The sequence below is a fragment of the Pieris brassicae genome, chromosome 5 (assembly GCF_905147105.1).
Source record: "Pieris brassicae chromosome 5, ilPieBrab1.1, whole genome shotgun sequence".
Lineage (NCBI taxonomy): Eukaryota > Metazoa > Arthropoda > Insecta > Lepidoptera > Pieridae > Pieris > Pieris brassicae.
Window position 1 is genome coordinate 4592651 of NC_059669.1, and position 10050 is coordinate 4602700.

Here is a 10050-nt window from a genome sequence, read left to right on the forward strand (position 1 = left end):
GGAATGGTTCCTTTTTAAAAGAAAATTTTATTTGTTTGATAGATATTTTGTATGGATATAGAGAAGTAGGTAAATGGAAATCACAATTGAATTGATCAAGTTACATTTATTTGTACGCTATATAAATACTAAAAAAAATTTCCAGAGAGAGAGACAGATGTCCAATTTTGCCTCTTTATCGCTCGTTCCGCGCTTAAATGGAACGCCTCAGAGCGAGGTAACGCCGCAGAACGAGATAACGCCGCATGAGTTATGTTTTTTCGTGCGTGCAGCCGGCTCCATCGAATTATAAGACGTTGTCACGTCAAAATTAAGAAATATGTGGTTCAACCCGTCTTCGTAACAGTATGACTATATTGCGTATGGTAATGACAGAATATAATAATAAAATGTCTGTTACATATACCAATATTTCATCAAATATAATTTAATATCAGTAGTATAAGCTCCAAGGTACATGGGACCTCAAAAAAAAAGCAAAAAGAACGAATTCGAAATGTTAATAAAACTTATTAAATAAGTCCCCAATATAAACTCAATTCAATTTAATTACTACTCAATATTTTTAATTTATACATATTAATTTATTGTAACAATGTTATGAAAAATGTATTCAATAAATACATATAATTGCGCTTACAAACTACGCCTTAAAACTTTTCCGAATTCTCTATGTATGGAACGCTTTTGAATTAAATATTACAGATTACGTTCTCGGCCGTTCGACTATTTTGACAATTTACAATTAATAATGTGAACGTCATTCACCGTTCTTATTTTCTATTTCATTCATTTCGTTGTACTGAAAAGTGTAAACGCTGTCTTGTCAAAATTCGGTTAAAATTAATATAAGTTTTTCCAAATTTCGTACGAAATATAGTTAGGTTAAGATTTCCAATTCTAATTTATTCATATAATAATGGCTATGCAACCGCATAGTAAAAAAAGAGTGTGCTATTATTACGATAGTAAGTATTCAGAAGTTTGTTGCCCGCCAATTCGCTTATGGCTGACATTCAAACAATTTTATTCTACATTGTATTGCTTATTTTTTCATTTTTGAAATAGGCTTAAGTTAATCAACTATTGGTTTGCATTTTTGACTTCTTTATGCAATGATACTCGTCTTAGTAAAATTATTTTACTGTGTATTGTGTCATTTGTAAGCGTCTGTACTCGATTCTACAACGCTATTGGTTTATAAGGTTTTATTCGTTCTCGTTATTATAGGTACAGACGGAAATATGTCAAGCTTGTTAATGACTTGAGTAACATTATAATATAAAGTTAGAATTGATGATATAGAGTTATTATGTATTTTAGGTGATATCGGAAATTATTATTATGGCCAAGGACATCCCATGAAACCTCATAGAATACGTATGACACATAATCTACTTTTAAACTATGGATTATATAGAAAGATGGAGATATATGTAAGTTTAAATATTATTATTAAACTGGAATACGTAATGACGTCTAGCTTAGCCAGATTTCGCTCTTATTGTTTTAGCTAGCTATAAAAAAAACTTCTATTCATGTACCAACTCTGGTCAACTTAGTTGCCAAAAACTATAGAAAATAGATTTTACTAAGACAATCTATTATTTTATTCTCCATTTCAGAGGCCACATAAAGCAACTGCTGATGAAATGACTAAATTCCACTCGGATGACTACATACGTTTCCTTCGCTCCATCAGACCAGACAACATGTCAGAGTACAATAAGCAGATGCAGAGATGTAAGGTTTTATATGTTATTAATAGTATTAGTATTTAAAAAAAAATAGTAAATAGAAACATTTAAAATTTATGTATTAATATATTTTTAAAATATAGAAAATAGAAACATAAAAAACAGTTGAAATATTCTTATATAGCTTGAAGGGGCACCTCGGCATAGATATAAAGTATTGATATATCTTTTTTAAAATCTGTGTACTTAAAAACTTGACTAAAATGTTTGTTGAGCCCTCGCAAGTTCCAGGAAGTCGTTCTCATCAAACTTTGCTAGGTTTTTCAGTAGCAGCAAAGCTGCATTTAGTATTAATAAATTATGAGTTTTTAAGCTTTATGGCTTTTTTTTATTATTTCTTCATTTGTTAACTTCTTTTTCTGTTACTACATTATTTAGTTTATTAGAAGAAAAAAAATAGTTTTATTAATTAGATAAGATTGATTAATAAAGCTATAGAATAAGTTGATAGAATTAGATTTATTTTTCTTACATGTTTGTAGAGTAACAAGACAACATAACTGCTAAAATGCCAGTAACACTTGTAACTCTTCTGGCAGTGTCACTTAGAATCAGGTGTGACATCATTATTCTGTTTGACTTTAGTTTTATAAAAATAATTAGTATCATGGAATAATACTAACCAAGACTACTTTCAACATTATATAAGATTACAATGATAACTAACCACAAGGATGGGTATTAAATATCACTTAATCTTACAGTTAATGTTGGTGAAGATTGTCCAGTGTTTGATGGTCTATATGAGTTCTGTCAGCTCTCTGCGGGAGGATCTGTTGCGGCTGCCGTTAAGTTGAATAAACAGGTGGGTGTCAGCATACATTTTCTTTATTGTGGTTTCACCTAGATAAGAAGTATGTTTGTCCTTAACAAGGGGTTATTGTGTGTCTTGAAATATTTACAAGATGCAAATTTTTTAATTGTAATGTTATCATTTATGTAATGAAATGCTTGAGTCCCATATGTTACACATATTTCCTAATTAATGTGATAGTTTTTGTTTACATATATTTTTTTTAAGGCATCTGAAATTTGCATCAACTGGGGCGGAGGGCTGCATCACGCGAAAAAATCTGAAGCATCTGGTTTTTGCTATGTCAATGATATTGTTCTCGGCATATTGGAGCTGCTAAAGTACCACCAGCGCGTGCTTTACATTGACATAGACGTCCACCATGGAGATGGGGTGGAAGAAGCGTTCTACACTACTGACAGAGTCATGACTGTGTCCTTCCACAAGTATGGAGAATATTTTCCTGGCACTGGTAAGTAAAAACTTTTTATTTTATAATTAATACAATGAAAGACAAAAAGAAAATGTGGTTTTGAAATAAAAAAACAACTGAAAAGTTTATGTCATAATTAATTAAGACATAGGAGTACATATTCGCAAAAAGCCGCACGAGCGCTTTAATGTTCAGCGTGCATATGAAGTATATGCTTCAGAAATTTGGTTTGATTCTAAGGGGAAATGATAATTGTTCCAACAGAAGTAGACTGAACAACTACTTGATTTAAAAAAAATTGGTGTATATAAAAATAGTGTCAGTAGTGAGTAGTGGCAGTGTCACTATTTCTAACTAAATAATCTAAAGGTGGAATAGGATAATTCATAATAATATATATAGGCTCCCAAGTACGTTTACTAAATTACGTAAGTGTATGTATGTTTGTCTATAAATTTCCATCAAAGTTTCATCATAATCGGTCGATTGGTTTTTGAGATACTGGCTTCCACACATTTTCTGTGGGGAAATATATAATATACAAAGGTACCTAGGTATGTATATGTCTTGTTTCCTAGACCTATCTAATTCCTTTTCAATTGACTTAATTTTTATATTAATAAAAATATGTTTATTCATTTTAAGTTCAATTTCATATCATAGGGTTTCCAGCTCTTTCATAACAAACTTAGTTATAAATTCCTTAAAATATTTAATTTATTTATAATTTAGTTACATCTTCTATTAACTTTTTTTTGTTATTGATTTTTAACTGTTATCAACACACTTGAGTGTATGAGTGCAAATGTGTGAGTGAGTGAGTCAGTGAGTGAATGAATAAAGTCTGTACTAGATACTAGGCCTCAGAAGACGTTCCAACTCTGCGTAGGGTATGTTCATGAGCCAGTCCTTTAGTCGTATTTTTAGATTGTAGACGGTAAGCGGGTATTACGGATATTACTTATATAGTACATTATTTAGTGTTAATAGTAACAATGTAAACAGGGGATCTACGTGATATCGGAGCTGGTAAAGGCAAGTACTACGCAGTGAATATCCCACTTCGGGACGGAATGGACGACGAGTCTTACGAGTCTATTTTCGTTCCCATTATTTCCAAAGTCATGGAGACCTTCCAACCCAGTGCAGTGGTATTGCAGTGTGGAGCCGATTCACTTACTGGTAAGTTATTATATAATATTTACTTTGCCAAATATGGGATACAATTAATTTTTTTTTTTAAATTTGTCTATACTGGTAGACTGATGATGGACGGCATTTTTGTCATAGAATTATTATGCGTTATTAATAGCTGTAACTGTTATACTTTGATTTAGCTTAAAGTTGGAAATAAATTATTAAATTATGAATATTTTAACTTGGTAAGATAAATTAATTAAATACAGTTTAATAAAAGATGCTCTATGGCACTCACACACATTTTCATAACCATAGAAGATGTCAGACTTTTATATAGTATTATTTTAAATATTGCATTCTCTGTCCTAAGGTGACAGATTGGGATGCTTCAACCTAACAGTGCGTGGCCATGGCAGATGCGTTGAGCTTGTGAAGAGATTTGGTCTTCCATTCCTACTTGTGGGTGGAGGAGGGTAAGTTTTTTTTGCTTCATTTTATCCTACTACACAACAATTTGTACCAAAATATTTGGTTTAAACTTTAAAGAGTAAATATGTTATAAGTAAAATAGTTATTTTATTAATTTTTAAATATTTACTGTTTTTGTATGCAAGCATACTTTTAGTTAAATAGGGTATATGTCGTTATGTATAACTGCATACCGCTACGTACATGTCTATGGCTTATCAGCACCTACCTTATTTACAGTTATACAATCCGTAACGTATCACGTTGTTGGACATACGAGACTTCGGTGGCGTTGGGCGTTGAGATAGCAAACGAGTTGCCATACAACGATTACTTTGAATACTTTGGACCGGACTTCAAGTTGCACATCTCCCCCAGCAATATGTCCAATCAGAACACAACTGAATATCTAGACAAAATCAAGAACAGACTGTTTGAGAATCTCCGCATGTTACCGCATGCGCCTGGAGTTCAGGTAAGAATATAAATATTTATATATCTTAATGTATAAGAAAATTTACTTAATTATCAGCATTCCGATTACGGCATGTTTCAATTAAAGTATTTAAGTAAGATATATTCAAAAGGCAGAAGCCTGAATGGTTTTTGTCAGACATTGTTAAACCAATTACATACAACTATTTCATTTATTGGTCCACTTATATTTTTTTGTTAAGAGATAATTGTATATATAATTTTCTTAGGATCTGTGCGATGAAAGTACTGACGGGTCATGCCATCTTATATAATTTATAATTATATATTTTCATATATAATATATTGTCGCACTGCTGCGACATCAAGCTGACGTTTCTCTCGCACAGACCATGGGGTTGAGTCAAGATGACTTAACAGTAGTGTATGTAGAAAGTCGAAAACTTTATTTGTATGACAATGACAGTTCGTGTCGACAAAGTTTAAAAAAAAATTAGTTTTAGACTCTACATACACTACTGTTAAGGCATCTTGTCTAAGCCCCCATATTGGTTAATTCCGTAAACAAATCACATATAAAGCTTTTACCATATAGAAATAATCCTATTTTACTACCAAACATTTTGTAAGACGATATCTGTTTTCCAGGTGCAAGCTATCCCAGAAGACGCCGTCAATGACGAATCCGATGACGAAGATAAAATTGATAAAGATGAACGTCTGCCACAGAGTGAAAAGGTAAATATTATATTTAAATATGTAATTATAATACTCCTTGCTGGCCCCACGGACTTTGTTTCGTATAATATGATTTTTTAATTAGCCAACCTGTTTAGTGTAGACTTACCGACACATGGAACATTTTCCAAAGCTTACCCTTAGTATAGATACCGGCAAGCATCTTGAATAACCCTTGCCTGCGCAGACGCGTTTTTAGGTATCTGGGGACGACGACGACACAGTGACGTTTCACTGTGTCGTGATTAGTAAATCAAATCAGTTGATGTTTGTGTCCCGCACTGTGTACGATAAAAACAAACTTTCCCCCACGCCCTTGTTTAATGCTCAAGAATTTTGCCGTGATCTATACTAAAGTGAAAACAGTTTATACCTATAACATAAATATAACAGTTAGATTTGGGCAGTGTTGGCATATTGAAAATAAATTTGGTTGTACAGGGTATAATAAGACCGAAAACAAATGTTAATTTCTTGGGATTTTTATTATAATTTTGACTTGCCGCTGCATTTATTTTTTTACTTAACTACATAATTAAATACTAGTATTATTGTGTAGGTATTTACTTTCACCTAAGATTGGTTTGTAAGAGTTAAGAGCGAAATTAACTCTCTTTTACAGGACAAGCGTATAACAGGAGATGGCGAATTATCAGATTCTGAAGATGAAGGCGAAGGCGGAAGAAGAGACAACCGGTCTTATCGAGCACCTCAGAGGAAGAGACCGCGCCTCGACAAGGATAACGCTAAGGATGATATCAAAAGTGAGTTTAATCTTAATATAAGTTTGTTTTTACTTGGTATTGACCAACGTTTTTATGTATACGAGTCGTGGTTAAACGTGTGATTCTTAAGCCCGAGTAGGCCTTCGTACATCAACATTTTTAAAACAACTTAAAAAAATTTTTTTATTTAAATTACGTAACTGTATGTATGTGTCCACAAATTTATCGAAATACGTCCTTTTGATATCCTATAATTTACATGCGTATATTTCAATGCAAGGAATAGTCTAAGTTTCATCAAAAACGATTCAGTAGCTTGGGAAATTCGATATTTTCCGTATTTCTGGACTATGAGCAAATGGGACACCCAAAAAAGGCAGCCCATAGGCACCCATTTTTAGTGGGTGCTTTGCCGACCACCTTCTTTTATTTTCGTTCTTTTATAAATATGTTTGGTATTTAAGTGATGAGAGCAGATTGCAGAACACCTTATTAAGTATGCCACTGCAACTATTTCTCCACATTCTCGCATTGATATTAACATATTTAGAATTAGTTCCTATATAATTTAAAAAAAATATCTCTTTTCAGCGGAGGACAACAAAGAAGACGTCAAAAACATTATAAATATGGAAGAACCAAAGAAAGAGTTGCCGCCCAACGCTTGATGAGTACGTACATAAAAAATTGAGAGATTGTTTTTGCTACCAATATCGGAATGAATACATGTGTATTGAATGATATTATAATTTGTAAGATCTCTGATCAATATGTGTATTATTTATTCTGATATAAAATAGTCACTTGGTTAAAACGCATAAAATTTACCATAGTAACATTGTGTGTGTAAAATTTTAGTAAAACGCGTTTAAATCCGACAAAACTAGCAGGATAAATTGTATATAATATTTTCATATTTCTATTTGTTTAAGTGTTCGTTATAAATATGAATTTTGTCATATAGCATAGAATGTAACTAAAATAATAGACTGGAGTTTTTTTATTATTCCGTGACAAAAACAGAAATGTCGTGTAGTAGCAAAACATTTCTTAACTCTAAATAGTATGTATTAAATTAAGTATATTTTTAAATCAAAATTATTAACTGTCCAGAGTTTATAATTTATGATTGTCAAGTAATAAAGTCGTAAAGAGTATACCAAGGGTAAGATTTATAGTCGAGACTTGCTAAATACGAGTCCCGTATGTTAAAAATCTATTTGAGTTATACTTAGCCGTAAGTCTCGACTCGTGACTTTTACCCTAAACTTCGATATTTCGAAAGTTTTGTTAAGGTGTAATAACTAAGGCATTACGTTTGGTTACTAATTCCAGTCTGCTTAATGCAAGCTAAAAATCACATACTAAATCTGTCTACCAAAATTTATCAAAATGGTGAACATTACTGATTTTTACTCGAATGTATTTTTTATATATTTCATCATGTTGTAAAGTATGTATATTAAAATATATGTGAATGTAATGAGTATGACAATTTCGGGTTCCATATTTAAAATAACAATCGTAACGTGACCATAATTCCATACTTTACGAATGATATTATATGATCCCGTCAAAGACTACTATATTTCTCGAATGATTTATCAATGAGGTTTTTATGTCTTTAAGAACACACTGTTTTATATCTTAACAATAATTTCACAGATATAATTAGTTCCGAATACTGATAACTAGATTTAAAAAGCATTTTGTCAGATTAGTGTTACATGTCATTTAAGTGAATTAAAATTGCTATACCAAATTATACTAAAATAATTCAACATTAAAAATTTTAACAACAAATTAGTCGCGATAATATGATCTTTCGTGAGCATCACAATCAAATATACTGACAAGATTGAAACAGATTTAATTAACACAACTATTTTATATTTGAATTTTCTACCATTTTGAGACCAATTTTAGTATAATTTGTGACTAGAATTATTAATGTCTGTTAGACGTATGTTTTGGGGCGTTTTCCGACTTTTTCTGAATTATAACATCTGAAAATTACTGCTTGTAATTGTCAGATAGTTTTGTATTACGAAATGTACAAAATAATGTCACATGTTTCCTACTTAGTTAAGTGTTAGTAGTAATTTTTTCTATTCATAGAACCTAAAATTCCATAATGTAATTTTCAAAGCCTGTGTATGCGTAAACAAAATTTAGCCTCTATTGTGACCATCATTAACACGACATAACAAAACTATTCTCTGATTTTCTAATTCTGTAGAATTCTGACAGCTATCATTTTTTGACAGGTAAGAGATTACTATCTTTTTGCCGGGCACATTTTTCAATTTCAATACGAGTCTTGACATCTAAGTCTATACATACATTTTATTTGTTAGTGAATGTATCTATTTTATTTAATGCGGTGCTCCACATTAAAATTGGTTTTACGGCGAGTTATAATTATCTCCCTTTTCATCACAAAAAGTAAAAAACGCGACGTAACCGCTAACATTTTATTATTTAAAACGGTTTACTAAACCTGGAATAGGCAGTCAGCTAAAGAATATATAGAATTAACTTTAAGTTATTTCGATATATTGTTAGTGATATTGAAATATTTGTCATTTTTGTATTAGGTTACTTGAGTAAGTAAATATTAAGATGGTAAATCATAAAAAATACGTAGCATTTTATTTTTTATTGCTGTGAAATAGGTCAAAATTTCTCTTTTTCGATGGAGAACTTTTTTAGTTCACTTATGATATGTCAGAATTCTACAGAATGAAAAATCAGAGTATAGCAATTAAATTTGACATATGTCAAGAGATAAGTATATGGTACGTTGACTTGACACCTCTAATCCAAATGTGGAGAAATTTAATTATCAGTACCAGTACTATGCATTTAACAAAAATTTATTTAACGGATCATTTTCATTACTCTATTTATATACATGTTGCAATTGGATTTCAGTAATCATGCTAAGCAACTCGCAACAGTTAAGTAAATAATATATGTTCAGGTTTTAATCACTTAAATAAGTTTAAATTCATTTATAGTACTTTTGAAAAGTCCTGAACACAAGAATTTAATAAATTCTTCCCTCTATACGCGAGCGCTTAAATCCTTATTTTGTTACTAAATACTATGGTGAGCGTTTTACTTGGAAAATACAAGACGACTAGTTCGCCTAATTATTTTCACTGCATTTTTGTATTTATATACGGTTATCTTTTTTAATTGCGGTCAGCGAATTTGTGTCTGTTAACTATGTTTCCACTAAATGAATTATAATGAATTCCAAATATATTTCACATTGACAATGGAAAATAGTTTGTAAAATTTAGTCCTTGGAATTTTTGTCGTGAGATTATCAATCGTTAATCTCCATGGAATTTAGATAAGACTGTAAATATTTTTCTATGTTAATATAAGAATGTATGGAATAATTTGGTTTTATTTCAATCCATTATATTAAGATTTACGGTTTTTTTACTTAAAAAATAAACACAATTCTCATTGCAGATTGTATTAGTAGAATAAGTATTATCGAATTGTGACAAATAGATACAAGATCATTTTAAGAAAAATTGGTATTAC

At 31.0% G+C, this 10050-nt stretch overlaps 1 protein-coding gene across 1 annotated transcript; it reads left to right on the forward strand.

The window, feature by feature from the left end:
- The first annotated feature begins 808 nt into the window (after positions 1–808).
- On the forward strand, positions 809–9890 carry LOC123709608 (histone deacetylase HDAC1). The gene is made up of 11 exons (XM_045661046.1): positions 809–968; positions 1324–1436; positions 1626–1743; positions 2462–2562; positions 2779–3022; positions 3989–4165; positions 4494–4596; positions 4832–5066; positions 5675–5764; positions 6387–6528; positions 7081–9890. The coding sequence occupies exons 1-11, from the start codon at positions 920–922 to the stop codon at positions 7155–7157; spliced, it is 1449 nt and encodes a 482-aa protein (XP_045517002.1). The 5' UTR covers positions 809–919; the 3' UTR covers positions 7158–9890.
- Positions 9891–10050: the final 160 nt, after the last annotated feature.

Bases quoted from the DNA above. Each gene is read 5' to 3' on its own strand.
- LOC123709608 (XM_045661046.1), top strand. From the start codon at position 920: ATGGCTATGCAACCGCATAGTAAAAAAAGAGTGTGCTATTATTACGAT. The intron at 4,597-4,831 runs GTAAGTTTTTTT...CCTTATTTACAG, and splicing joins CTACTTGTGGGTGGAGGAGG to TTATACAATCCGTAACGTAT. The intron at 5,067-5,674 runs GTAAGAATATAA...TCTGTTTTCCAG, and splicing joins CGCATGCGCCTGGAGTTCAG to GTGCAAGCTATCCCAGAAGA.